Source organism: Marmota marmota, unplaced genomic scaffold, assembly GCF_001458135.2.
Source record: "Marmota marmota marmota unplaced genomic scaffold, marMar, whole genome shotgun sequence".
NCBI lineage: Eukaryota > Metazoa > Chordata > Mammalia > Rodentia > Sciuridae > Marmota > Marmota marmota.
Genome location: NW_026000211.1, coordinates 7,215,524 through 7,241,109, shown reverse-complemented (window position 1 = coordinate 7,241,109; position 25,586 = coordinate 7,215,524). Strand labels below are relative to the sequence as shown.

Here is a 25,586-nt window from a genome sequence, read left to right as displayed (position 1 = left end):
CACATCTATTGCCATGCTAGTTGTTACAGCCCAGTTTCTTTAATTGATTAGTGCTCTGCTATCTTGGGTGTTAAAAATTAAATCACCTGTAGTTATTTTATGAATATCAACATCAATGATATATTTATATATTTGTCTGAGTTAATTAACTTTAGGCATTGTCTCATACTACAATGGTAGATAAAAATTTAGCTTATTTTTAACATTCGTCTGTTTTTCCTAGTGCTTTATTGAGATAATACACATCATTGTGCTACCATCAATATGATCAGTTTTTTTGTGTGTGTGTGCACACGTGGTGCTGGGGATTGAACCCATGCCTTGTACTTGCGAGGCAGGCACTTTACCAACTGAGCTAAATCCCCAGCCCCTATTATGATCAATTTTAAGGTATTTTTATCACTTGTCATTACTTACCTTCACCTCTTAATCCCCAACCACCAAACCCTAGGCAACCACTAAAGAATTTTCTGGCTATAGATTTGCCTATTTTGTGTAAAGGGGACTGTATCATGTGCTCATTTTTTTTGTTTGTTTTGTGTGGGTTGTTTTTTTTTTTTTTCCGTGGTGCTGGGGATCAAATCCAGGGCCCAGCTAGTGCTAGGCAAGTGCTCTACCACTGAGCCAATTCCCAACCCATGAATGGTTTCCTTTTGACTGGCATCTTACTTAATATAATGGTTTTAAGATTCATCTCCTTCTTGTGATATGTACAATATGTAATATGTAATCAGTACTTCATTTCTCATTGCCATATAATATTCTGTTGGATATACTACAGACTGCTGATAGTATTCTATATAATGGATACACTACATTTTGTTTATCCGTTCAGCAGTTAATGGGCATTTGGATCATCTCCACTCTGGGCTGTTTTGAATGTTGCTGCTATGAATATTTGTATACAAGTTTTTGTTTGGATATAAGTTTTCCAGTCTCTTGGGGATATAGCTAGGAGCATAACTGTGAGGTCATTTGGTAACTATGGTTATGTGTTTGAGGAACTGCTAGATTGTCTTATAAAGTAACTACACTATTTTACATCATACCAGCGGGGTATAAGTGATCCAATTTCTTCACATCCTTGTCAACACTTAGGTGTTTCTTTTTCTTTTCTTTTTTTTTTTAAATTTTTTCATAGTTGTAGATGAACAGAATGCCTTTATTTTATTTGTATGTGGTGCTAAGGATCGAACCCAGTGCCTCGTACATGCTAGGCAAGCACTCTGCCACTGAGCTGCAACCTCAGCCCTTAGGTGTTTCATTTTATTATAGCTATCCTAGGGTGTGTGAAGTAGTATGATTTTGATATGCATGTCCCTAACAGTTAACATGTTGACCATCTTTTCATATGCTTATTGGCCATTGTGTATCCACTTTGGAAAAGTCTATTCAGATCTTTTGTCCATTTTTTAATTGAGTTATTAGTATTAGTATTACTGAGTTATAAGATCATTATGAATTTTAGATATGTCTTATCAGATATGTGATATGTTACTGGCCATAAATATAGGTTTATTTGTAGACACTCAGTTGCATTGTTATTTGTGTCTATCTTTATGCTAGTACCACACTGCCTGAGTACGGTAATCAAACCATTGTTACTAGGATTATAATAAATTTTACAGTACTTATTTTGCCGTAGTACAGAATTATCTTACTTATTACAGGAAGTCTTCTTATGATAAAGGTTTAATGTATAACTCTTATAGTACATTTTAAAACTGAAGTATCAGTCCTCCAACTTTCTTTTTTCAAGATTGTTTTGGATAGTCTAGGCCTGTTGAATTTCCATATGAATTTTAGGATTAGCGTGCCCACTTTATGCAAAGAAACCAGGAAGAATTTTGGGTGTTTGGGTGTTTGTTGAAATCTGAAGATAAATTTGAGGAATATTGCTATTTTAATAATATTAAGGCTTCAACCCATGAACATGGATGACTTTCCATTACTTAATTCTTTAATTTCTTTAACAATGTTTTACAGTTTTAGGTATACCAATCTTATATTTCCTTGGTTAAATTTATTCCTAAGTATTTTATTCTTTTTTTCTCCCTGTACTAGAGATTGAACCCAGGGGTACTCCACACTAAGCTACATCCACAGCCCTATGTATCTATCTATTTATTTAGAAACAGGTTCTCACTAAGTAGCTCAGGTTGGCCTCAACTTATGATCCTCCTGCCTCAGCCTCCCAAATAGCTGAGACTATGGGCTTGTGCCATGATGCCCAGCTCTAAGTGTTTTGTTCTTTTTGGTGATATTATAAATAGAATTATGTTTCAAATTTCATTTTCAGTTTGCTCATTGTCAGTGTATAGAAATGGAATTGATTTTTATACATTGATCTTGTATCCTGCAGCCTTGCATTTATTCATTTTAATGTTTTTGGTAAATTCCGTAAGATTTTCTTTATACTTCATTGTGTATTACTTCTTTTCTAATTTAGTTGCCTTTCTTTCATTGTCTTTCTGAACTCCCTTGGCTAGAACCTCTAGACATCTGTGTCCCTCTATCTTATTTTTGTCGCTTTTCTTCTTCAGTTCCATTTTTACTCCTGGTTAGTCAATGTTGATAAAGTAAATACAATTGCCATTTAGTTCTCTGTGCCTTGTCTATATGACTCTGCCAAAAAAAAAAAAAAATAATAGTCACAACAGAGCTAGGTGTATTGACACACACCTATAATCTAAGCTACTCAGGAAGCTGAAGAAGAGGGTTACAAGTTCATAGTTAACCTTGGCAACTTAGTGAGACACTGTCTCAAAAAAAAAAAAATAGGGATATAGTTCAGTAGTAGAGCACCCCTGAGTTAAATCCCCTGTAGGGGGGTATGAGAGATCAGTGTGCTATGATTACATTTGTTTTTCTATTTCTTTCTTCTTTTTTTTAAGTTATAGGTGGATATGATGTCTTTATTTTATTTATTTATTTTTTATGTGGTGCTGAGAATTGAACCCAATGCCTCACACGTGCTAGGCAAGAGCTCTACCACTGAGCCCCAGCCCCAGCCCATTTTTCTATAATTCTAAAGCTCCAACTCTATTGCCCTAAAAGAAAATTCAAATAGGTCCTCTCAGTTATCCAAAAATACACAACATTTTAGTTTGATTATTTGTATTATGCCTTACTTTTACAGTTTCTAATTAATTTTTCCCCCTTACTGAAAGAAGAAACCAAATTGATGTCATCATCACTGTATCCTGTATATTTTTCCAGCTTCTGACTTGTTCATTCAACATTTATTTTATCCATTTATTCCTGAAACCTGCTGAATTCCTATTGTACCTTGGTGCCATTTTCTTATTTGCACCATACATTTCTCAATAAATTGTATGTGCCATATGTGTCAGCACACTATTGTTACCAGAGTTTTAGGGTAAAAACCCTGGCTCCAGAGGTCCCAATGGACAAGGTTTGGCAACCCATCCCAAAATGCCAGGTGAAGAGGTGAACAATGGTGAACGCAAGAAAGGAGTTTTAATTGTTGTTGGCTGCCCTGGAAAGAGCAGATAATGTCAGTGACTTAAGATTTGCCTTGAAGAGGCTGATCAGAACTTTGAGGTTTTATAGAAAAGGAGACAAAGGCAAGGGATGAGGATTTGCATAGCTGTGGAGGTTTTCACAGCTGACAGCTCAGTAAATCATAGTCACACCATGGTCTGTTTGATCCTTATCTCAGGATCTGTAAGGCAGGGCCTTGTCAGGCATAAGAAAGTTGCTGTTGTGTGGGGCATAGTTTCAACCCTTGTCACAAGGTATTTATCCATCAGACTTGTTGCTCTTGGAATCTACAGAACAGAATGATTCAGGAGAACTCGGAAGGAAATAAAAAGTAAGAGAAGCAAGATGAAGTTAGTTAGGTCAGACACTGGGCCCTCCTTCAAATTCCCACTGTCAAGTCATCATTCAATTTCTATGGGGGGCCATAAGGACTTAATGCTGATAGGGGCGATGTAGGAACTTGAAGTGGAAGACTTCGAAAGGGTAAGCGAACTTTCTTGGGCCTTGTCTGAAAAATGTAGGGGGCTTTTTCTTGCTGATACTTACAGTTCAAGCACCCATCTTAAAAATGTGCTAAGACAAATACCACCCAAAGAGGAGAAAAGAAAGAAAAATAATAGCCCCAAACATTAAGCATCTCCATTTAGAAGGAATTTACTTAGGAAGTTACTTAGGGCCTCACTAAGTTGCTGAGGCTGACCTTAAACTTGTGATCCCCCTGTCTTAACCTTCCAAGTTGCTGGAATTAGAGGTGTGTACCACCCAGTACTCTCTGTTAAAAGAGAACACAAATTCCTCTATTAGGCAGAAATCAAAATCTAAGGCCATCCAATTTTGGAAGACTACATTGTAGATTTGTGTGGTCTCATTTAAGAACTGATGGCCCCTTAGGTTTGATTAAAACGTGGCTGCTGGGGATTCTATATGAAATTCTGTATTAATGGAGGTAGTTTCTGGGATACGTATATTCAGGTATGGAAGAGCCAAGAGGTTCTCTTATATGGTACCTGACTTTTATAATACTTATATGGAACTGTCAACGGATGGGAGACAACTCATCCTGGAAAGTGTGGGTGACACCAGGTGTATTGACCAATCCGGTCATAGGGCAAATAAAGCCACCGTGGCTTCTATAAGTCCATTACCATCTCCGTGGCACAGAATGTTCCCTGCCTTTAGTGAGTGATTTTGTCACCGAAGTCACATAGATTCTCTTAAAGTGATAGTCAGTTATGCATCTGTCAGAGAGTCCAGTACATTATTTAGTCCTACAAGAATTATTCAGGGTTGGTTGGTTTGTGGTTAATTTTTGTTTTGTTTTTGGTTTTGTGGGGTTTTGTTTTGTTTTGTATTGTTTTTTGATACTGGGGGTGGAACTCAGGAAATTTACCACTGAGCTATAGTCTTAACCCTTTTTATCTGTTATTTTGAGACAGGGTCTCACTAAGTTGTCAGGTTTGCCCTTAAACTTGTGATCCATCTGCCTCAACCCCCTGAGTCCTGGGATTACAAGTGTGTGCCACTGTACCCAACTATCATTAAGTTTTTTGATGCATAGAGCCACTGTTTCACCTAATTGAACTTATTCTGCAGTTAGCCGTCCAACTCTGTTGTGTACCCCGGTACCCCATAGTCTACCCAAAGCATGGCATTGACCTGTACTTGAAATAAAGCAAGCACATGCTGTTTTATTTCACCTGCTGTTAGAAACATCTCAGGATCTTCTTGCTTAGAGGAAGAGAATAAGCATTTTCCAACAGGTGAAGGAAAAATACATTCCCCCAGATTTCCAGATGATCTGAAGAACCTGGTATGTAGACTGATTGGCTGCCTAGATCTTTCAGGGTAGTCTGTTGGTTACAGAGATAAGGAGCTCTTTGCACACCCAGCAGATAGTCTGATGATAGACTTCAGAAACATTAAGACCCACATATTGCATATTATCAAGTTGCTGTTCATAACGCTTAATTTTATTTTCACATTCTAAGTGTTATAACAGGTTAGAATGGATCTGATTTGGAGTAAGGAAAAGACAAAGAAAGCAAAGAGTGACAGTAATATAATTATCTAGTGTGTGTCTCACCCAAGTTTTGCTTTTTGAAGAGATATTTGAGGTCTTCAGGGGGTTGTATAGTGGAATGACTATTGATACTGAAGACGATAGGAGGGTTGTTTCTGGTGATGCCCTTTTTACTCGAGTGTGGTGGATCTGCAGCCTGACATCTGTACATTAAAGAAGTGTACATGTTTAGAAGTCCATCATAAGGGCCCATCTACTTTTCTGTCAGCTGTTTTTCTGGATTCTGATTTTTCCACGTCTTTAATGTACTCAGTCTCCCAGTGGGAAAGAGTTCCATAGGATAATATCTTATTGCATAGGAAACAAACTCATGCATAGAAGTTAGAACTTGATGAAGTTGCTGTATATATGCTTAATTTTATTTTCATATTCTAAGTGTGGAGAGAATATCTCCTTTTTTTTTTAAATGAGAGAGAGAATTTTTTAATATTTATTTTTTAGTTTTCGGCGGACACATCTTTGTTTGTATGTGGTGCTGAGGATCGAACCTGGGCTGCACGCATGCCAGGCAAGCGCGCTACCACTTGAGCCACATCCCCAGCCCAGAATATCTCCTTTATGGAAGCCTGAAATGGTCTCCATATTGTAACCTGCTTCTAGGAGCAACCATAATGTGGACAAGGGCAATAGGCAATACCTTTTCCCATGTAAGACAATTTTCCTGACCTATTTTGGCTAAAAAAATCTTTTTTAGAGTATGATCACCTGCATCTTATTTATCAGTTGAGCTCTCCAGGGAGTATGCAGTTTGATAAATTCCTAGGGCTTTGCTCACCTGCTTCACTACCTTTGAGACATAGACAGGGCTCTTGTTGCTCTTTGTGGAATGGGGTACGCCATACTTGGGGATCTTCTCTGTTAGTAGAGCCTGTCCCACTTCTGATGCTTTTTCTGACCTGGTGGATAGGCTTCCACCCAAATAGAAAAAAATGTCAACAAAATTTAGTAGATAATTTGAAGTTTCCAAAAGCCTTAGACATCTGGGTGAAATCTACTTTCCAGTCTTCAAAGAGATATGGCCCCCTGAGCTTTGGTCAGCTTTTCTGTTTGAGGGTTATTCCTGGCACAAAGTTAGCATTTCCAGGTTATCTTTTTTATAGCCTGATATAATCTTGGCCCTCTGAGATGTGGCCTAATGAATTCAGTTAACACATCTTGCCCATAATGAGAGCTCTGATGAATAGTTAGCTATGGCAAACACAAGCCTCTCAGTAATAAGATGATTCCGTGAGAGTTGACCTTCCAGTGACAGGAAGGGTTCTGCTCTTTAAAACCCCATTTTGGGGCTTTTCTCTCATCTTCTGAAAATGCAGGAGAGAAAGAAGTCAAGTTAATATCAGATATCTGTTGGGGGGTGGGGAACATGGTTTTGTGTGAATCTATATCTTATTGACCTGATCAGCTGGTCAATTTCCCTGGCCTAGTATGGAGTCTCCTTTTTGATATCTGTGACAGTGTATGATAGCCACCTCTTTTGGCATGAGGACAGCCTTCAGGAGTTTGCATGTCTCCTGAAGGAGGTTTCATATCTTTATTGGAGGTTAGAAGCCCTTTCTCTTTCCATCTGGCCCCATGGGTGTGGATAATCAAAAAGGCATACTTTTGAGTCAGTATAAAGTTAGCATTTTTTTCTTTGGAAAGTTCAAGGACCTGGGTAAAGACTGTTAATCTTAGTTTTTGAACAGATTTACCTGCCTAGAGGGGATTTGACTTGATGACCTCATATAAAGTCACTGTTGCACACTCAGAATGGCATTGTCCATAATCCATGAAGCTGCTTCCATGTAGGAAGAGTTCCCAATCTGTGTGGTCAAATGTCTAATTCATCAGGTTAGGTCCACTAAAAAAGACGGCATTGAGAACTTCTACACAGCCAGGCTTAAAGTGCTGTAATCCCAGCACTTCAGGAGACAGCAACAGAAGTTCAAGGCCATCCTTAGCAACTTAATGAGATCCTGTCCCAAAACAAAAACAAGACTGGGGATGTAGCTCAGTAGTAGAGCACTTGTCTAGCATGCTCCAGCTCTTTTCAATCCCCAGTAACCCCCACCCTCCCTCCCCCCAAAAAAGAAGAAAAACTTCCACACAATTTTGGTGCATTAATGGAGGCTGAGGCCCTGTGGACAGCACCATAGCTGGGTTTAAAGTTGACATCATTTGACAAGCCACATTACAGTCATCTAACAATATCACCTAATATTTACCTAGCTTCTCAGCAGTTAGCCAGTATCTACTCTTTTGTTCCAGCAAGGTTAACATCTGATGTGACATATTATAGTAATTGACTGTCCAAGTGTAAAATTTTCAGCTTCCTTTGGTACATCACGAATGGCTGCTACTGCCCCAAGACAAGGAGTCCATCCCTTGGGCGTGTAATCTAATTGCTTTGATAAATAAACTACAGGTTGGAGAACTCTTCCCCAGCAACTGAATAAGAACTTCCAACACAATTTCTTGTCGTTCATGCACAAAAAGTTAGATGACTCTTTTTTAAGGCAGTCCCAAAGCAGGGGCAGACATCAATCCATCCTTCAGAGTTTTAAAAGTATTTGGCATTCCTTTGTCCAAATTAATGGCTTAAGGTCTTTCCCAATTAGAGTCTCATATATAGGCTTTGCTATAAGCCCAAATTTAGCTATCCATGTTCTGCAATAGCCTGCCATCCCCCGGGTCCCCAGGATCCTTGCAACTGTCTACAGTTCTTGGGGATCTGAATGCTGGCAATAGCCTTTTTCCAGTCAGTCTCTAGGCTTCATCAGTCTTTGGAACCCCAGATGAATAACTTGTTCTTTGTAAATTTGCACCTAAATGAGGTAGTGAAGAGTCCAAGTGGTATGTTCTCAGCCAATTTTATAAGTCAAAGTGGTTCAACAAGTCATCTACATATTGTATCAGAGGTTCAGTTGCAACATTCTCAAATCATTAGCCATCTTTTTTCCAATGATCATGGTTGAGTTTTTGAACTCCTAAGGAAATAATCATGACTTGGTTTCAAGCAGGATACAAAAAATAATTTTGGATCAAGGACAATGAACCATCTACACTCTTATGGTAGAGTATTTAGAAGAATGTAAGCATTAGGCACTGCAGCGTGAATTTCCTGGATAGATTGTCTTAATAACTTGTAAATCTTGAGCAAAATGATACTTTTCCAGTGTAGCCTTCCTTACAAACACAATGGGAGACTAGCAAGGTCATAACTAGCTTCTGCGTTTGACTAGCTGCATTTAAGGAAGTATAAATTGGATTCCCTCTAGGGCCTCCCACTACAAAGAGTACTAAGTGGGGAGATGGGACACTTCCCTTTAAAAGAACCTTAACAGGCGAGGCATTTTTATCTTTGTCTGGAGTCCCCTTGGCCCATACTACCTGGCTGATAAGGGGCATTAGCTCACCCTCTGATGACCCCTCCTGCATTAAAATCAGCTGAAGATTAAGTGCCTGTTTGTGAGGCACTTTTACCTGCATTTGTCACTTCTCTGGGAAGAAGGTCACTTGAACATAGATTTTACAGATCAAGTTTCTCCCTAACAATGAAACTGGACTTTCTGGACATAGGGAAAGCTGTGAGTTAGGTGAGGTCACCTAGTTACCTAGCTGCACTCCAGAGGCTGCATAGGAAAGCCTGTCGCTGAGTCTGTTTACTCCTTTTTGTTAAAGAGGTTGTTAAAACTGAATACATAGTCCTCATGTCAATTAGGAAGTATATGGGTTTCTCCCCCACTGTCAGTTGTACCTGGGGCTCCCGTGGGGAAATAATTATTGGATCCAGAAATGTCACAGGAGCCTCCAGCCCTCTGTGTTCTTCAGCAAAGTTGTCATCAACTTGTACCATCTTGATGCTTTGGCTCTTTAATGAGCTAGTCCTTTCTATTTTTTTTTAATATTTATTTTTCAGTTGTAGTTGGACACAATACCTTTATTTATTTATTTGTATGTGGTGCTGAGAATCAAACCCAGGGTCTCATACATGCTAGGTGAACACTTTACTGCTGAGCCACAACCCCAGCCCCAGAGCTAGTCCTTTTTGTTTAAGAGATTGGGGCAGTTTTTTTTCAAGTATGTGCATTGATCCTTTGCTAAGGGCCTCTTCCTTTTCAGGTAGGACCTTCAGTTCCAGGTTTTTAACCCTAGATGCTTTGAATGAACATGCGACTTGTTTGGCTTTTGTTTGTTTCCTGGTCATAGTAGATCTTGCCCTAGCCTATTTTCACCAACTGAGAAGGGTTCATGCCATAGCCCAATCCATTTTCTGTAAATTTTATCTAATGTCAGGGTCACTCTGCCCAATGAAAACCATATTGACTATCCATACATTCTCTGGGGCTTCTGGGTCTAAGACAATATATTGCCTATATATAATATTCTTTCCAACTATACTGAGGTCTTCATTTGCCCCCTGTTGTAATTGCAAAAATCTTAAGCTCAGGTACCCCACATATTATAACCCTTCTATGATTCTTTTGGCATCCTTCCAGGATACACTTAGGATAGTGTTCCATTTGATATTAGTCATTGTCATTTGGGTCCCAGTTTGGTTTCACCAGTAGTATTGCAACTCTTGGATTCAGGGTACTTTGAGGGTCAACCTGGTAAAAGACTTGTGATTTCTTATTAACCTTACTTATGATGAGGCTCCTCATACCTGCAGTCAACATTATATCAAGCAAAACATGTATATCAGCCCAAGTAGAGCCCTGGACGGCAAAAATGATGGTAAAGACTTTCACCATGATGGGATTGGGTAGAATTTTTCTAATTTAACAAGTAGGGGGTAAAAAATGGGACAGAAGTCTAAAAGTAGCCCACTGATAAGCTGTTCTGCCAGATACTGTCTCAGTGGGAATTGCCTTGCCCAGTTCACATGAATATCCTGATCAAATTGGCTGCCCTGATGGGCCTTAAAGTAAGAGATCATTTTAGACTCATCAGCATCCATCAGTCTCTGTATTATCTTTTAGCAAAGGCTTTGGCTTTGATGTCAGGAACCTTAATACCATAAGTTTGCCCATATCCCTTTTTTTTTTTTTTTTTTGTGGTGCTGGGGATTGAACCCAGAGCCTTGTACATGCGAGGCAAGCACTCTACCAACTGAGCTATATCCTCAGCCTTCATCCCCTCTTTAAAATAATCTGGATTATATAAAATCATAAAAGATTGTGAAATGCAGGATCCCTTTCCATTTTCTTGATCTTTGATGAAACAGTTCTAACTGTAAGATAGTATAATAATTCAATGACCTATTGGAGGGCCATCTTTCTTTTAAGTGTAGTACATACATAGGCCAGACTGTATCATTTTCTTTGTTAGCTATAATTAGATCGATCATCTAAGATTTTCCTAGGGGAGTTACTGACAGATACAAACTTAGTATTTCCTATTGTTATACAAATTACAATGGCAATCTCCAGTACCTTGGCCCTTCTCTGTACCTAATGTCTCTTCTTAATATTTGGTACCGTAGTTCCTATATGATTTCAAATTTCCCTGTGAAAAAACAAATGGCCTAAGCCCAGAATAACCCAAAAGAGCTCAAATGACAAGAAAGAGCATAATCCTATCAGGATTTACTAGGGATCTCAATCTACAGGCCTGCAAATCCCATTTCTCTTCTTTACCAAAGAGTGGTAGAAAACAACTTATGCTGGCTCAAAGTTAAAAGATAAGAAAAAATAAATAAATAAATAAAAGTAATTTCAGCAGCTGGATGGAACAGTTCAGTTTTTCCTCTTTTGGAGTCAGCTGGCTGTGAGTGGCTAACACACAAAGGCTGTGCTTCTCCTGGCATGGCTTGGTTTGTTGCTGGAGTTTTAGGGCAAAGGCCGCAAGACCATGTGTTCCAATGGACTGGGCTCAGTCAGCTGTCCCAAGATGCCAATCAGAAGCAGCAGTGAAGGTGGGAAAGGAGCTTTAGTGGTTGTTGGCTGCACTGGCAAGAACAGATGAGACCTCAGTGACCTAAAATACACCTTCAAGGAATTGACAAGAACTTTGAGATTTTATAGAAAAATGAACAAAAGCAAGGATCAGGGCTTTGCAGAGTTGGGGGATTTCCATAGTTGATAAAGCAGGTAATCTTGGTCAGACTATGCTCTGGTTGATCTTTATCTCAGGATCAGTTAGGGTCTTTTTGGTGATAAGAAAGGTGCTGTTACTTGGGTATAATTTCAGTTTTTGCCATTTACCCATCAGATCTGTTGCTCCTGATATCCAAGTTGCTGCAGAAGAGACTAATTCTAGAATTTGAAGGAGAGGGTGGGAGTCAAAGACACAAGATGTAGTCTGGGAGACAAAGTAGCGTTAGTTGAGTCAGTGACAGGGCCCTCCTTCATCATATTTTACCTTTAAAAAAGTTTGCTAGTGCATGCTAATCATGTCAAAACAAGAAAAACAGTGGACCTCAACAGTTATCTTTTGGGATAAAGTGGTATGTGCACTATTTGAAATTGAATTAAATGACAAAGCATTGTCTTTATTATGTAATGGTGCTAGAATTGTGCTGAAACAATACAGGCCATGTGACCAGATCAAGCAGCCACCACAATGTTCTCAACTTAGCGGAAAGTAATGGTCAGAAAAACAAAAAAATTTAAAAGCACACCATGTCATCAGTGCAGAAATGTTTACATAATATAAAAAGTGAGGCCACAAGCGAAATAAGTCTCCAAGTAGCTCATTTTTAGCCAAGCAAGAAAAGCCATTTACCAATGGTTACTGAATTAAGTTGTATTTGATTGTTGCAGCATAAGAAATATCACTAGAAAAAATTGTTCCACATGTCTTTAAGTAAGAACAGTTGTCCGAAACTTGGAGAGCACAATCAATAACAATTAAAGATAAGTCAAATGCATGAGGCACTGGGTTCGATCCCCAGCACGAGGGAGGGAGGAAGGAAGGAAGGGAGGGAGGAAGGAAGGAAGGAAGGAAGGAAGGAAGGAAGGAAGGAAGGAGGAAATCTTCAAAGAAGAGAAAATAGTAATTCAGTATAATTTAATGTTTTAATCTACTAAGATATATAATGGTTAACAGGGGTAAAAATATCTATGAGCAGAAAAAAGCTGAATTGAACAAATTTATAAAACTTGAGAACATGTCGAGCAGTTGTGGTTATTAGTGGTATTAATCATTGTCAGAAACTTTTGTGGAAAATATTTGAATCTAATGTGTAAACTTGCAGTGTAAACCATGAACTTCACTTGCTTTTGTGGCTGTAACCATTATTTTTTTGTGATTTTTTGTCAGAAATAGAACTTGAATTCCTGACTTTCCCATACAACAGAGCAGCTAGATGACTTGGTAACAGCGAAGTTTTGCAGTTTGGGGGCTTAGAGCTGAGACCAAAATTTTTTTGAACAAGAACTTCTTCCCTCAACCCCTATTATTGAACATGAACAGCTTTGGAAATCAGCTTTTGCTAAAGACTTAATATTGTTTCTTCATTAATTCAACCCAAAATTATAAGGCAAACACGTAATTATATGACAGATTATACTGCAGTAAGGCCATTTTGACAACTGTTAAATGTCAGAATCACTGGTAATGTCAGATGGCTTTATATACTCCCCATGCTATCAAAAATTAAAACAAGGTCTAAGATCTCCATTCCTTCATAAAATGTGCATCAGATATATTTTCTGAGCTCAATCTACAATTCCAGTAGTTCCATTTCCTACTCTATCTCCACTTATTATAGATTTGTACTCTTAAAAAATAATTATTTTACGTAATGAGTCTCTTGGGGAAAGAAGACAAACATATTTGCCATCTTGAACTACTAATAAGCATAAATCTGCATGGACTTTTTGATGATTTTGTTTTAGGAGAAAATTCAATTTTGCTACTAAGATTAAGCAACTATTCCTAAAATAGTCTTATTCATTCATTGTCTCAGGCGGTGACCTCAATGTTGAGGCTGCCTTCACATCAAGAAGTTCAGTGTGGTATTGAAGAGAGAGACAAACAATTATAATGCAATGTCCTAAATATGGTAATAGAGATGTGTACCAATGCTATGGGAGTATAGAGGAGCAGTGGCCATTTTCATAGGGGAGTTAAATGAAGACTTCACTAAAAGAAAGTATCTGAATGGGATCTTAGAAGTTAGAACCCAAAGTTCTCCAGGTTAGGAAATGAGGAAAGCACAGCACACATACAGGCATGGAAGGGTGATAAGAAGTGCTTACAGGTGGCTATATATATTAGGAGGAGTGCTGGGAGGTGAGGCGAGGATGTAAGTTATGGACAGATTATGAAGGACCCATTTAGTGTGCCCTGAAAATCTGGTTTGGGATGCAAATCCCAGAACAAGTTTAGAGGACAGTTGGCTCAGAAATTCAGGTAATATCACATCCTATCAAGTCATTTACTTTTGGTGATAAATCAGCCTATGTAGTAAAAACATTTTCCATCTATTTGCTTATGTTTCTTCTTTACTCAATATATTTATAATATAAGAACTAAATTATGGGCTGGGATTGTGGCTCAGCGGTAGAGCGCTCACCTAGCACAGGTGGGACCTGGGTTCGATCCTCAGCACCACATAAAAATAAAGGCATTGTGTTGTGTCCATCTACACCTTAAAAATAAATATTTTTTTTAAAAAAGAACTAAATTATAACACCTACTACTTGTGCAAATTGAATTGAGACCTTAACAGTATAGGATTTTAGAAGTGCTTTTTTTTTGGTTTGGTTTTTTTTTTTTCTTTTTAAGAGGAAAGATTTATCTTAGAAAGTTTTGAAATGGTCTAAAAGATGATTTTGTCTTCACAAACTAAAATTGTTTTTACAGATTGCCTATTCAGTTAGCAAGTATTTGCAATTTTCTGAAATCTTTAATTTTCTTTGTTTTTTAGTGGACAGAAGATTGTAGAAAATCAACTTATCCTCCTTCTGGACCAACGTGAGTAAACATATGGTCAGAACTCACTTTGACCTGTGTAGAGATTTTTTTTTTTTTTTTAATGTACTGTTCTGTCATGAAAATAACAATAGTGAATAGAAACTAAAGTCATCTCTTCCCATCCTGAGACAGTTTGGTTTCCTTAGATGTGTGTCTTATGCATGTGACCAACATATTAGACAAATAAGAAAACAATCCATGACTAAAATATACACTTCTGACTTGTCAAAGTCATAGGAAAGGAAAGGATTTCCATTTTTCACCAGAGGTAGGGATCATCAAGCATTTTTCTCATCTGCGTCAAACGTAAGGCGTATATCAAGCTGAACTGTGATTCTCCATTATACTTGGGTATAAGCCTCTAAATTATACTGGAACAGATAAGCCTAGGAGCTCATGTGAACGAACCATTTAAGAAACTACCCTTGGCTCGATAAAGCTGTTGAGGACAAAACAGAAAACAGAAGAGCCAATGCCATGTTTTAGTGTGTCTGACATTGTTTTTAGTCTTAATTTTGGTCTTTCCAAATGCTTAGGGGTGAAATGGGCCTATGAGAGAAACATAATAGCTCACAGGTCTAGAGGGTACAGAATGTAGGGAACAAAAAAAGCGGGGGAGGTATAGGGAATAGTTATCTTTCCTGTTCTTCCTTCTCACTGAAAGTAGACAATTGGGGGTTGGGGGGAAGCAGGGTATAACTAACCAGTAATATCAAGGTGGCATCTTCAGTTTTTGTAACATTCCAAATTATATTTGTTTATTGTTCTTTTTTAAATTATCTATTCTAAGTAGCCACTGTCCCGGTATCCTTGGGACACTGGAGGATCACCCTATATCCATTTGAATCCCATTGAGCATTTTCTTTCTACTACTCATTGAGTGCTTGGCATCCGCTCTTATTTGTACATATGTATTGTGTCATTTGAACTGGTTTCCAAGTCACCTGGGGAGCCTTGTGAGTTCAAGTAATATGATTGATATTATGATGACCTAGACATAGCAAATGTTCCACCTAAAAAATGATTAAATTATATTTATTGTTTGTTGGAAAATATATTATGGTGGTTACTACTAATTGAGTACAAGTTACCATTGATTCAGTGAAGCTATAATAACAAATTCTTTTTTATATTACAGCATTATAATTATACATAGTATACGGGTTCATCTTGACAGTCGTATATTTAAGGAATTTGATTTCATTCCCCATCTCCCCTTTCTTTCTCCCCCGTTCCCCTCTTCTATTCTACTGATCTTCCTTACATTCCTTTATTTATTTATTTTTATTGGTACTTTCTATACATAAAGGTGAAATTCCCTTTGATACATTTATATATGCATATAACACGATATTGTTAAATCATTCCACATTTCTTCCCCTTCCTTCCTCCCTTTGTTCCTTTCATTCTCCTCCCAATCCACTGATCTTCCCTATATGATATCTGATCTGCCCTCTCCACCCCACCCCACACATACACTGCCTTCTTTTCCTTATTTTTTTACATATGAGAGAAAACATTTGACCCTTGATTTTGTGAGTCTGGCTTATTTTGCTAAGCATAATCTTCTCCACTTCCATCTATTTACCAGCAAATGTCATTATTTTATTCTTCTAAATGACTGAATAAAACCTCATTGTGTGTGTGTGTGTGTGTGTGTGTGTGTGTGTGTGTATATATATATATATATATATGCCACATTTTCTTGATCTATTCATCTGAGTTTATTCCATAATTTGGCTATTGTGAATTATGCTACTATTAACATTAAAGTGGCTGTATCACTATAATATGCTGGTTTTGTTCTTTTGGATAAATACCAAGGAGTGGTGGTTTTATTCCTGTTGTTTTGAGGAGTCTCCACTCTGCTTTCCAGAGTGGTTGTACTAATATGCAGTCCCAGGAACAATGTATCAGTGTACCTTTTCCCCCACATTCTCTCCAGCATTTATTATTAGTATTTGTGTTCTTGGCAGTTGCCATTCTGACTGGAATGATATGAAATCTCAGTGTAGTTTTGATTTGTATGTCCCTGATTGCTTGAGGAAATCATCCCACTTACAGTTTCTGGGTTTTATTTCTTTGAACTATAAGGGTCTAGTTGAGGAAGTCAGTGTCTGTACTTATATTATGGAGCATTGAACCTATGTTTTCTTCTAGCAGTTGCAAGGTTTCTGGTTTAATTTCTAAGTCTTTGATCCATTTCGATTTGACTTTGGGGCAGGTGAGAGGTAGGGATCTAATTTTCATTCTTCTACATATACATATCCAGATTTCCCAGCCCCATTTGTTTTAAAGACTGTCTTTCCTCCACCATATATTTATATTTATATATATATATATATATATATATTTATATATATAAATATATATATATATATATATATATATATATATATATATTTATATATATATATAAAACAGTTTAATGTTTTTTATTAAGCCAAAAAATAAACAGTAGGTCAATGACAAAGTTGTGCATCTGCTTCATGGGAGACCATCCTTATTTGTAACTCTTATTTGATTGAAATAAAATCTAAAGCAAACATAAAATTAAAAATCATATTTACATCAGGAAGTGATAAAATCTTTTGGACAGAAGAGATATTTTTGACACCTTTGTCAAGTATCAGATGGCTATAAGTAAGTGGATTTATCTCTGTGTCTTCTGTTCCGTTGGTCTTTATGTCTCTTTTGATGGCTATACCATTCTGTTTTTCCGTATAAACAGTGTAATTTGAGATCAGGTATTGTGATACCCCTGCATCACTTTTCTTGGAATTCTGGGTGTCTTACTCTTCCAGATGGATTTAAGGGCTGTTTTTTCCAGTTCTGTGAAGAACGTCATTGGTATTTTGATGGAGATTACATTGAATCTGTATATTGCTTTTGGTAGTATGGTTATTTCTATCTTCTGAGGTCATCTTCCATTTCTTTAGTGGTCTGTAGTTTTTACTGTAGAGAGCTTTCATCTCCTTGGTTAGTAATCCAGATTCTTTTGATTTACTTACCTTTATGTAACCAGTTTGGATGTTATCCTTGAGCCAGTGCACATTCCAGTTGCTCATTGATGACCTGCACTCAGAAGATCATCCTTTCTGTCACCATTGGCACCATACTGGCTTTGATTGACTTATTGATTGCTTTACTTGGCTTATCTCATGGCCCCAATTATTGAACATTGAATACTGAACATTGAATGAATACCTTCCACATTTAAGTCCTTTTTCCATTCCCTTTTTGTGTGTATTTCACATGTATTTGTGAATTTATTGCCCTGCAAACCATAAACCTTCCCTGATCAGGTACTTAACTGATTCCACATTGTCGTGTGTGTGTATGTGTGTGTGTGTATATGTATATGTATACACATACTAAACACATGCACGTTTGTACACATACATAATATTTATGGATGTCTCTCTCCTTGCATTGTGTTTCTTGCTGGATTTCTTCCTACCTCCCCAGCCTTGTTTTCAAAACCAAAATCCTCAGCTCTACTCTGATCCTTTTCTTTTCTGATCTAAGTATATCTTGAACTCTGGGGGAAATGTGAGGCATTCATGTACCTTTAAATGATAAACTTCCTATTCCTATGGGTTCATTCTTTTCAATCTAGTGTGTAGATTTTGGTGGCATGCATGGGCAGCTGTGAGGGAGGAAAGAGACACCTGCTCATCTAGCCTGACCAGTCATATCAATGCAGAGATCCAAGAATGACAGCCAGATCACCACTATATCCATCTGAATCCCATTAAGCATTTCTTTTGTACTGCTCACTGGTGCTTAGCATCTGCTCCCTTATTTGTGTGTATGTGCTGTGTCATTTGGACTAGTTTCCAAACCACCTGGGGAGCCTTGTGGGTTCAGGCAGTATGATTAAGGTTATGATGACCTGTACTAAGTCTCAAAAACAATTAAATGATATTTATTATTTGTAGTAACAGGAGAATATACTACAGTGATTACTATTGATTGAGCACCAATGTTGCTGTGTGTTCTTTGCATATTTCATGTAATCATCTTTACCCTCATAAGGTAGATACTCTTTTACAGGAAATTGAGAAGCAAATGCTAAATAAATACTAAGATAATTTAGAAAAATATTTAATGAGAAGTAAAATGTGGGATGATGTTAAACTTAAGTTATTAAAATAATTTTAGTCAATCAGATTTACAGTTCTCTCAAAAAAAAATTGTCATTAGTGGAGGTTTTGTTATAAAGGTTTCTGAGATCTCACCATCCCCACAAAAATCCCCTCCTATGATGAGCTCCTTCCTCCTCATTTCCTTTCTGAAATCCTTGAACCTTTTCAAGACTCTAGTCTGAGAAAGAATCAGGGGTTTATGGTAAATATAAGGGCATGATTTGAGCTTTGTTGGATGTTATGAGGGGGAAAAGAGCTGATTGGGTTCATATGTGGAAAACACATATCCTATGGCACTGCCACTAACATGGGCCACCAGTTTTGTATCATTGCTACTAGGCATGAAATCCAAATGCATGCTTGGGGGAAAGGGAAGGTTGGTAATATCTGCCCATAATAGAGGTAAGAGATTATTGAACTGTGGGACAGAATTTTACATATGAAATTATGGCCAATTAGAAAGGAATTTATTGTTATAATGAAAGCCTTTTTCAAGGATTTGAATATTATAGTATTTCATGTAGATATCACCTCTTTAAGGAAATGGGGAACTTGAAAATGCTTTGAAAAGAACAAAATTTATTCATTGCTATTTTGTTTAAATGTATGTTTCCAAAATTGAATATGCCTCTCTTTCTTATCTAAGTCATAACATAAACGACTTCTGGTTAAGAGTTTCATAAAACTTTATACATATACCAGAACCCTACATTTAGCAGCATTACTTAGAGCATGAAGTATTCATGAAGGTACAGGTATACATAGAAGCACAGTAAATGACCTTTAGGAAATAACCTATCACCTGCTATAGATGTTAGTCCAGAAAACATTTTAATTTAAGAACCTGATAACATTGCAGCATACAATATACCCTACCTTTCTCTGGAATAGAGCTTAAGGCTATACCTAAAATCCATTGATTGAATTTTTAGGTATAGCCTTAAGCTGATAAATCATTGAATAGCACGCCCTCAACAACTATTTCAGTTTGGTAAAAAGTGCCAAAAAATTATGTTTCTGTAACAGCAGAGGTAGGTATAGAATTCATCCACCAGAAATCCAGCCTAGCTCCATAGATAAGAGAGTGGACATTGCTATATCCTCATAATAGAAATTGCTATATGTAATAAGTTTAAGAGTAGGATATTGGAGAATTGAATAGTGCTTGAGCTTGCACTTGGAACAGAGGGATGCCAACTGAGGAAGGTCAGTTTGGCTGGAAGAATTGTGAAGTTTCTTGAAGCCAATTATGGGAAGCTAATTTTTGTTGCAGCTCTGGTGCTTCAGAGATGACCTCACTGAACCATCATTCAAGGTTCAGTGATTTGGCAATAGTGTCAGACAGTTGGAGATGAGTGTAGGCCTAGACTAAATCTTTGCAGATATTTAGGAAGGAAAATGGATAGGTATTTTCTGTCAGTAATATTTAGGTTATAGCTTTTGAGCTCTAGTTAATTCTTTCACAAAGCACGAAGTTACATTAAACTTCCAGAATGTATAATTCTACTTCGAGACTTCTGAGACTACTTAAAATTGTTTGTGCAATAGAGGGCAGAAGCAATGGGTGGAAACTGCACTTTATTTGAAAATTTTGAATTGAGTAGCTAACTTCTATACAGTTATTAAGAATATGAGTATAGTATATCCTTGTAAATGTAGTTATCTAACCTCTTCAGAAACCACTGTCAACATTTCAAGACGGTACACCTCTTTTTACAGCTATAGAGGACCGGTTCCGTGGTACACCATAAATCTTGACTTACCACCCTACAAAAGATGGCATGAATTAATGACTGAAAAGGCATCAGCGGTATGTTATGATTCTTAAATCTTCCTGATTTTACTGAATTTAACTGTTTTTTATAAAAGAACACTTAATGAAATCACCTACCAAATAGTTTCAAAGTTTGCTTTTGATACTTGCAGAGAAGATGCCATTCCTCTGTCGTTGCTTTTTTCCTTTGCATCATTTTTCTTCATAGTCTAAATAATTAAGAAGCAAATGTCATTGTAAAAGATAAAATTGTGGGGGCTGGGGCTATAGCTCAGTGGTAGAACATTTGCGTCGCATGTGTAAGGCACTGGGTTCCATCCTCAGCACCACATAAAAATAAAGAAAGAAAGAAAGATATTGTGTCCATCTACAACTAAAAAATGTGTTAAAAAAAGATAAAATATGTTAGTATATTGATTGAAAATATTTTCAAGTACCACTTTAATTTTGCTCTGCTTGAGTAAGTCAAAAGTTCTGCATTTGTTTTTGTTATACCAATATTAATCTAAATTCAGCACTTCTTTATTTTTAAAATTTTTTTTTTCAGGTAAAGATTTTAGTGAATTATCTGAAGACTGTAGTAAATTCATTTGTGCCAAGTGGACAAATTGTACAGTTGGTGGATCAAAAGCTGGTAAGAAACATTTCCCATGATGAATTTTAAGCACATACATATATATATATACACAGAATCCAGAAAATGCCCAGGATTTATTTGAAGGTATAAATCAACCACCTCTTCTCAAGAATTTGGGACATATTTGCATTTATTGTAGATTCTGTCAAAACTTCAGAGATTTTAAATTCTGGGGATTGGTAATATTAGAGTAACAAGACACAAAGCATGGCAATTGGGCAGTTAACTGCTCTTTGTTTTTTAACAGTATGGACTATTTTACAAAGCAGTGGGCAAATACATGGATTTCCTCTGGGATTGTGGAATTAATTTGTTGCCCTTATACTTAGGTTTGTAAGTTCACATTTCAAAGCTTAGTTTGTGCCAGAGGTGTAGCTCAGGGGTTGGATGTCATGCTCAGTTTGTGTAAAGGCCTAGGTTCAATCCCCAGCAACAAAAAAAGAAAGAAAATTAGATTTAGAAAAACAAAATACTTTGCCTGAGTATATCAGGATACCTAGAGATTTCTTTTAGAAATGACCAAATGACACCTTCAACTCAGCCCTGCCTCCTGTGGAGTCCCTCAGTAGCTGTGATCCTCGAACTCAACTGGGTTGAGTGTTTCATGTGGTAATGCCATCACCAAACCGCTTTATTTCCTCCTGGACATGCAGGAAGACCCCATTTCTTAGCCTCTTTATCATTTAGATGGAACCAGTAGAAGAATATCTAGGGCCCTCTAGAACCTCCAAAGATATCCTCATTGCCTTCTTTAGACTTTTTCTTTTCAGGGGCTGAGTACCAGGGATTGAACTCGGGGACCTGAGCCACATCTCCAGCCCTATTTTGTATTTTATTTAGAGACAGGGTCTCACTGAGTTGCTTAGTGCCTCACTTTTGCTGAGGCTGCCTTTGAACTCTCGATCCTCCTGCCTCAGCCTCCCGAGTTGCTGGGATTACAGGCGTGTGCCACCATGCCTGCAAAACCTCCTTTAGTCTTTACTGAAGGGTATGGAGGGCTAGAGGAGGATTTCCATGCCCTTGGCAGATTTGGGGCACTAGTAACATTTGAGGTTGAATAATTTTTTTGTTTTGGCTACATCCCTGGCTTCTACCTGTAAAATGCTGGTAATGCTCCCTCAGCTATGACACCAAAAGTGTCAGGAGACTTACCAAATTTTTCCTCTGGGGAAGAACTGCCCTGGTTGGAAATCACTGTCCTAGAGGCTGGCTGATCTGGGCACCTCCTCCATGGGACACTTGCACCTGCCAGTCACCAATCCTGTTATCTTGTATTCTTAATTTTTGCTTCAGGCTCTCCTTTATGTTCATGCTTACTTACTATACTTCTCCAAAATGAAAGTTGCCAAAAGCAAAGGAAGAATGCCCCCCCGCATACCCCATGTGCCCTAAGTTCCCCTCTACTCTGAATGTTGGGGGTGGGCAACATCGCACAGTGTTCTGGTACCATGCTTTAGATCAGACATTGGGTTTTAAGCCTGTATCAGTCATGCACCTATGAAACTTCTGTTTCCTTATTAGAATGATATTTACTAATAATACACATTTTATATGGTAGTTGTGAGGATTAAATGACATACTCTCTGCAAAGCATTGTGCTTGGATGTAATAAATGTTTAATCAATGTTCTTGAAGTCACATTTGTGAAATTGACCAGAACATTCCACTTATACAATGCTTTGAATTCATAGGGAAAAAAATAATATGCTTAGTTAAGACACATTACCTAGTTTAAAAAAATAATACTTTTGAATTTTAAGCATATTATCTTAGCAAAAGACTGTGAACTTAAATTGTAATCTTGATATTAGTAAATAGTTGCAGTTGAGAATAAAAGTATGATGTGGGGCTGGGGATGTGGCTCAAGTGGTAGCTTGCTTGCTTAGCATGCGTGAGGCACTGGATTCGATTCTCAGCACCACATAAAAATAAAATATTGTGTCTACCTAAAACTAAAAAAAAAATTTTTTAAAAAGTATGATGTATACACCACTGATTTTGCTCGTGTCTGTTGTTCACTAACATCATACAGTTAATGTTTCTTAACTCAAGATTAACCATCAAAGCTGGGTGTGGTGGCACAGGCTTGTAATCCAGAGGCTTGGGAGGCCGAGGCAGGAGTATCACCTGTTCAAAGCCTGCCTCAGCAACTTAGCAAGACCCTGTCTCCAGTACAATATTTTTAGAAAAAAGGCTGGGGATGTAGTTCAGTGGTTAAGTGCCCTGGGCTCAATCCCTGGTACCAGTAAATAAATAAATAAAGTAAACAAAAACATAAAGTGAACAATTATAAATTACAATAAAAGTGTACTTTATATCATTTTCTGACTTTGTTAATAGCTCTCTTCCTATAATGTTTTTTAATAACGTTTTATTTGTTTTAACTAGTTATACCAAGTACAACAAACAGGAATTGCCCAGTTTTGTATTTCTCATTAATTTCCCAGCTATAGTTAATTTTATTTTGTAATGTCAGCTTTAAGAAACTTAATTAAACTTAAGTAACAATTAAGTTACATAATAAAACTATCAAATAATGCCAACATTAAAAAAAATGATTATCCATCAACCATGACAAAGTGTTTTATAAATAAATAGAATAGTGCACGTCTGTTTTTGTGGGAATGTGGTATGTGCCAATGGCTAGAGGGTGAATTTGAGCAGAGATAAAGAGTGCTTTTTGAAATGTTTTTGGATTGTGGGTCATTTTGGTTCATCCACGTGGAATTTTTCCAGTTCCTTTGCTCTGGAAAATGGGGAAAGGATCAGGCAGAAAAAAACAACCTGAGAATCATGAGTCTCTGTTTAGAGGCCCAATATTTTCTGTTACATAAAAGTTTTTAGAATACATGATATAAAAATGCCTAGCTGTATGGGGCTGGGGATGTGGCTCAAGCGGTAGCGCGCCCGCCTGGCTTGCGTGCAGCCCGGGTTCAATCCTCAGCACCACATACAAACAAAGATGTTGTGTCCGCCGAAAACTAAAAAATAAATATTAAAAAATTCTCTCTCTCTCTCTCTCTCTCTCTCTCTCTCTCTCTCTTTCTCTCTCTTTAAAAAAAAAAAAAATGCCTAGCTGTGGATGTAGCTAGGTGATAGAGTACTCCTGTGTTCAATCCCCAGTACAGGTTGAAAGGAAAAATAAAAAAGCTTTAAGAAACTCGTATCACTTATTGTGGTAAGAGTATCTGGACAACAAAGTATATATCAAAGAACCAGATCTCAAAAATCTCAAAAGCATACTCTTAGGTTAAATGATTGTTAATGTATTTATTTTCAGCCTGGTCTCCTTGGCAGTCTTTCTGGTCCTTTTGAAGAGGAAATGAAGGGGATTGCAGATGTTACTGAAATACCTTTAGGTAAATTTTACTTTGCAATGTATAAAACATTTAATAAATAATATATTTCTACTTAGGTATGATATACATATAGTAAAATTCACAGGTCTTAAGTATACATCTCAATGAAGTTTTAAAAACGCATCCATGCAAAGTCACAAATCAGACCAAAAGACAGAAAATTACAGCACTCCAGAATGCTCCATCATGCCCCTTTACAGAATATAGCCTCCTCAGATGAGCACTCTTCTGACTTCACCATAGATTGGTTTTACCTTTTCTTGAACTTCTTAAAAATAGAACTGAACATTTGAACTGTTGTATGTGGTTTCTTGCACAGGGAGTGTGCTGCTGTATGAGTAGAATATTGTGAATATTAATATTTTGAATACTAAGAATAAAGCAAGTATGGACATTCTTGTGACTATCTTTTAATGGACATATGTATTCATTTCTTTTGGATATATACCTACAAAGTAAACTGTTAGGTTAAAGAGTAGCTGTATAATTTTAGATTCTGCAAAACAGTGTTGTAATGTGATTGTATCAACTGACAGTGTAATATGAAAATTTTATTTTTTCCACTTGATACAAGTCCACTTGATACTTCTCCACTTGATAGTGTCATTTATATTTTAGCTACTTCTTTGAAGGTCATGATAACCCATTTTAGTTTAAATGTGCATTTTCTCTGCTAACTGAGATTATTACTTTCAGTTTGTTGACCTTTTTCTTATGTCTTTATTTCTTTATTTTTGGGAAAAGTAAAGTGTGTGTCAAGGTCTTTTCTCCATTTTTTTTTCCTTTTTTAAAAAAAATTATTTTAATTCCTTGTATATGACAGCAGAATGCATTTCAATTCATAGTACACATATAGAGTACAATTTTCATGTCTCTGTACACAAAGTAGAGTCACATCATTTGTGTCTTCATACATGTACTTGGGGTAATGATATCCATCTCATTGCACTGTCTTTCCTACCCTCATGCCTCCTTCCTCTCTGTCCCCTTTGCCCTATCTAAAGTTCCTTCATTCCTTCCATGTTCCTCCATTCCTATTATGGATCAGCATCCTCACATCAAATAAAACATTCAGCATTCGTTTTGGGGGGATTGGCCTACTTCACTTAGCATAATATTCTTCATCTCAATCTATTTATCTGCAAATGCCATGATTTTATTCTCTTTTAATGCTGAGTAATAT

At 37.2% G+C, this 25,586-nt stretch overlaps 1 protein-coding gene across 3 annotated transcripts in view; it reads left to right on the top strand.

Moving 5' to 3' along the window:
• The window catches only part of Asah1 (N-acylsphingosine amidohydrolase 1), a 40,194-nt gene that overhangs the window by 6,170 nt on the left and 8,438 nt on the right, over nt 1-25,586 (top strand). For all 3 annotated transcript variants that reach the window (XM_015486072.2, XM_048791830.1, XM_048791831.1), the window contains 4 exons: nt 14,439-14,485; nt 20,353-20,443; nt 20,955-21,041; nt 24,325-24,403. In XM_015486072.2, coding sequence (XP_015341558.1) covers nt 14,439-14,485; nt 20,353-20,443; nt 20,955-21,041; nt 24,325-24,403 — 304 coding nt within the window. The remainder of the gene's footprint in view (nt 1-14,438; nt 14,486-20,352; nt 20,444-20,954; nt 21,042-24,324; nt 24,404-25,586) is intronic.